The following is a 3,403-nucleotide window of genomic DNA, read 5'->3' as shown; positions in this document are numbered from 1 at the left end:
GAGGCAAAGAGGTAAAACGCAAACAAAGAAGGACTACAGAAGACAATGCAGATGTAATAATGTCAATGCACATCAACTTTCAATATGCTTATTCACGTTCTTTTTAATAATTTATGACGGGTGCATTTTGGGACGAGCAGGATTAAATACGGCCTCCAGTTGAGTTTAATTGTGTTGGCAAAATGTTAAAAATCTCTTTAACCACGCAATTTATACCTCACGAATTACGAATTGGTTTTTTTTCCAATCCAGTTAATGTGGTATTATATCGCTATTGCGAAATGTTTGATGAAATAAAGTCCTCCAGTTCAGGTTAGAGAAACATGTGTATGGATGTACATATTTAAACGAAACCCTCCCCCGAGCCCCTCCCCACATTGTTCCCATGAAGCCATCGATTTAGTAATAAATCTGGTCTCAGTCCCTCTCTCTCCGATGGGGCACTTTCCGCAGATTGTTTCCCCGCGTTGGCCAAGGGCCCCCGACTCAGACGTCATCCCTTTTAGAGTCGGTGACGTCCAAGCCCCCCCCCCCCCTGACCCTTCCTATCCACCCAGCTACTCCACCGCCGCCCTGCCCCGCCCTAACACCCCTCCCCTCCCCCCCCCCCCCCCACTGACAACCACTCCCTTTTGACGGCAGGTGACAATTCCTGCAAAGGATTTAATGCCTAAATTCTTTTCTACCCCTCAGACCGGTTTTGGAGTCCATGTCAGACCGAGTCACGCTCACGGACTACGAGGCGCGAAGGTTACTCAACGCCATCGTGAAGGAGTTTGTGCAGATGACGGCGGAGGAGCTGGAGCAGCAGGCGAGCGAAGGGAACAGGTACGCAGGCGACACACACACACACACGTTTCCTCCCTGCGCAGAAACAGCCGCGGAGACACTCGACCGGACCGACAGCGAGACAGTGAAATGTAAAGTGCATCATGTGTTCTGGTTTCACTGTGACAACCACCCAAGATGCGTCTTTTTAGAGCGGCCCTGCGTGGGTTCAATCAGGCGTAGAGAGAGGTATGTACCAGGAGACAAAAAACAAAACAACCCCTAGACAAACACACAAAAAAGAACCCCCCCTCCCCCTTTATTCTCTGTCATCACCCTGCTCCTGCATGGATGAGTTTGATTTGACTTTGTCTGAGCGTACTTTGAGTATTTGCTGCCCGCCGGGCATGTGAACAGTGTCTGCCTAACGGAACGGATCAGTGTGCACAATGTCAATTAAGTGGAGTTGCATGACAGTGGGGAGCGACTGGTTTTCTGTTTGTTCTGTGGGTGTAAAAGGGGGGGGGGGGGGACTTGGGTACATAGGGGGGTGGATGGAGGTTGTGGCGCATGAGGGGATCAATGAGGGCTTCTCTGAATGGTGTGGAAGGGTGGGGAGCATGATGCTACAGGGAGGTGGATGCCTTTTTTTTTTATTTCTACTTACACCTGCGATGGCATGAAGGAAAGAAATGCACGTGTGCGTAGCCGGTCGGAAACAGACAGACATGATGAACAAAGTGTTGCCCGCATGTTTTTTTTGCAATGCCCATGAGCCTGTTTCTCTCTGCATGTCTTCTTGTGTGTGTGTGTCCTCCCCCCTCCCTCCTCCCCCTCCCTCCTCCTCCCCCCCCCCCCCCCCGACAGCATGGACAGGCCCATAACCAAGCGGTGCTCCAACCTCAGCACCTGCGTGCTGGGCAAACTGTCTCAGGAGCTGCACAAGTTGCAGACGTTCCCCCGCACAAACGTGGGAGCCGGAACGCCCGGCAAGAAGCGCAGTGCGCCTGAGAGCGACAGCTATGCAAGCTACGGCGAGACGTTTGACAGCATCTAAAGCCCTTCCTCTTCTACCTTTTACTGCATCTCTTCCTCCTCATCCTCCTCTCCTCACCCCTCCAGTTTCTGCCTTATTTGTTTGTTTTTTTTCCCCCGGATCGTGCATGTCTACTTTTACCTGCTTGATTGACATGAAAAGAATTTAAACCTTTAAAGGCAACCAAGTCTTTAAGTTCTTAACTCCTCCCTGCTTTTTCGTTTTTTTGGCAGAGAATAATTAGTCCCAAATGAAGGAATTTCAGACAATCAGACTTGTTTTATGTTACTCAGAGCCAGTCCAGACATCTATCTGTGTTCACTGTGCGTGGAGTCACTTGATGGCATTTCAAAGCCCCCGAAACTTAACAGTTGGGAGAAATCACTTAATCCAAACGATTAATAAACTATCCTCTCATGCGACACCATGTTTCTTGTTCAATAAACGTATTTTTCTACCAGGAAGCCTGAGCTCATTTTCATTCTTAGGGCTACTTTATAAACAGTCATTGGGTACTTCATGAACGAATGAACAAATATGGACCTAAATAGGATTTTAAAGCACCGTCGAAATTATCTCTGAATCTCTCGTCGAGTCTGAAGGTAAGAAAAATGTATCAAAATATTGTGATCAAACCCTGCATATCTGTTTCATGTACCGTCCCGTGTTTCTTCAGTGCTGTGACGTTAACTTTGATTGGAAAAAAAAACAACAAGCTGTGCGCAGAAATGCATGGTGTGCAGCCTCTCGGTGTCGTAGTGCAGGTGGAGGACGTCCCAGCAGGTCGTGGCGTTAACCCCTGGTTTGCTCTCCTGAAGCAGCGTTACAGCGCAGAAGCGAGCGTGCAACACGGCGACCTGCGTGACCCACCGCCTGGCCGACTTCCTGAGCCGGTCGGGGGGAATGGGCAACAGCAACTTTGTCCCCACCAACGTCGGCGCCAAGGCCTTCGGCCGGCGGAGGAGAAGCGTCCAGATGTGAGCGATCCAAGAGCTCCGGGGACACGGTAAACAAAGTTCATTCTTCTTCTGGTCTACTGCTTTTCTTGTCATTTTGTTGCACAAAAACAGAGTTTTTTTTGGCAAAAAGTTGCAATGAAAGGATTTACTACCAAATAAATTGGAAGGGAATTATTCAAATGGAGGTGATGACCCATATATTTATTTTTGACAATTTATGTAATTTATTGCAAATGGATTTAAATCATTTGAGACTCATCAGGTAATGATTTGTTTTTCTCCTTTAAAAAGCTTCAAATTTACATTTAATTGCTGTCTTTTTTCCCCCCCTTTCTTTCAGAGGTTGAAACCCGACAAGAAAAAAACTGAGAACAAAAATCAACTAAAACCAAATCAAGCAGAAAATAAACTCTGAACTGGCCCTTTATCCACGCCCTCACGTTCTTACAAGAAAGAGGACTCCTCGTTCCCACTTCCATCCCGTTAGTGAAACATTTTGCTTTTGGCGAATAAGAGAAAAAAGAGAAAAAAAGCACTTTAGTTAATGTACATGAACAAATCAACAACAACAAAAAAAAACATCCTAATGGTTCCTCTTTTTTATACATGAGTATGATTGTAAAATAAAATGAAAGCTGCA

The 3,403-nt window shown here is 46.8% G+C and overlaps 1 protein-coding gene across 2 annotated transcripts; it reads left to right on the top strand.

Annotated features, from left to right (window-relative positions):
• The first annotated feature begins 673 nt into the window (after positions 1 to 673).
• LOC119196708 (calcitonin gene-related peptide) lies at positions 674 to 3,403 on the top strand. 2 transcript variants are annotated; one of them, XM_062563172.1, is made up of 3 exons: positions 674 to 828; positions 2,626 to 2,810; positions 3,104 to 3,403. In XM_062563172.1, exons 1-2 carry the CDS (start codon positions 710 to 712, stop codon positions 2,783 to 2,785), a joined length of 279 nt encoding a protein of 92 aa, XP_062419156.1. In that variant the 5' UTR covers positions 674 to 709; the 3' UTR covers positions 2,786 to 2,810; positions 3,104 to 3,403. The 2 variants fall into 2 exon arrangements, with proteins under 2 accessions (XP_062419156.1, XP_062419155.1); XM_062563171.1 differs by lacking the exons at positions 2,626 to 2,810; positions 3,104 to 3,403 and adding an exon at positions 1,636 to 2,609.

This window comes from Pungitius pungitius, chromosome 6 (assembly GCF_949316345.1).
Source record: "Pungitius pungitius chromosome 6, fPunPun2.1, whole genome shotgun sequence".
Taxonomy (NCBI): domain Eukaryota; kingdom Metazoa; phylum Chordata; class Actinopteri; order Perciformes; family Gasterosteidae; genus Pungitius; species Pungitius pungitius.
Note: the sequence above shows the minus strand (reverse complement) of the source record. Positions and strands in the feature narration are given on the sequence as shown.

Bases quoted from the DNA above. Each gene is read 5' to 3' on its own strand.
- LOC119196708 (XM_062563171.1), top strand. From the start codon at position 710: ATGTCAGACCGAGTCACGCTCACGGACTACGAGGCGCGAAGGTTACTC. The intron at 829-1,635 runs GTACGCAGGCGA...CCCCCCCGACAG, and splicing joins CAGGCGAGCGAAGGGAACAG to CATGGACAGGCCCATAACCA.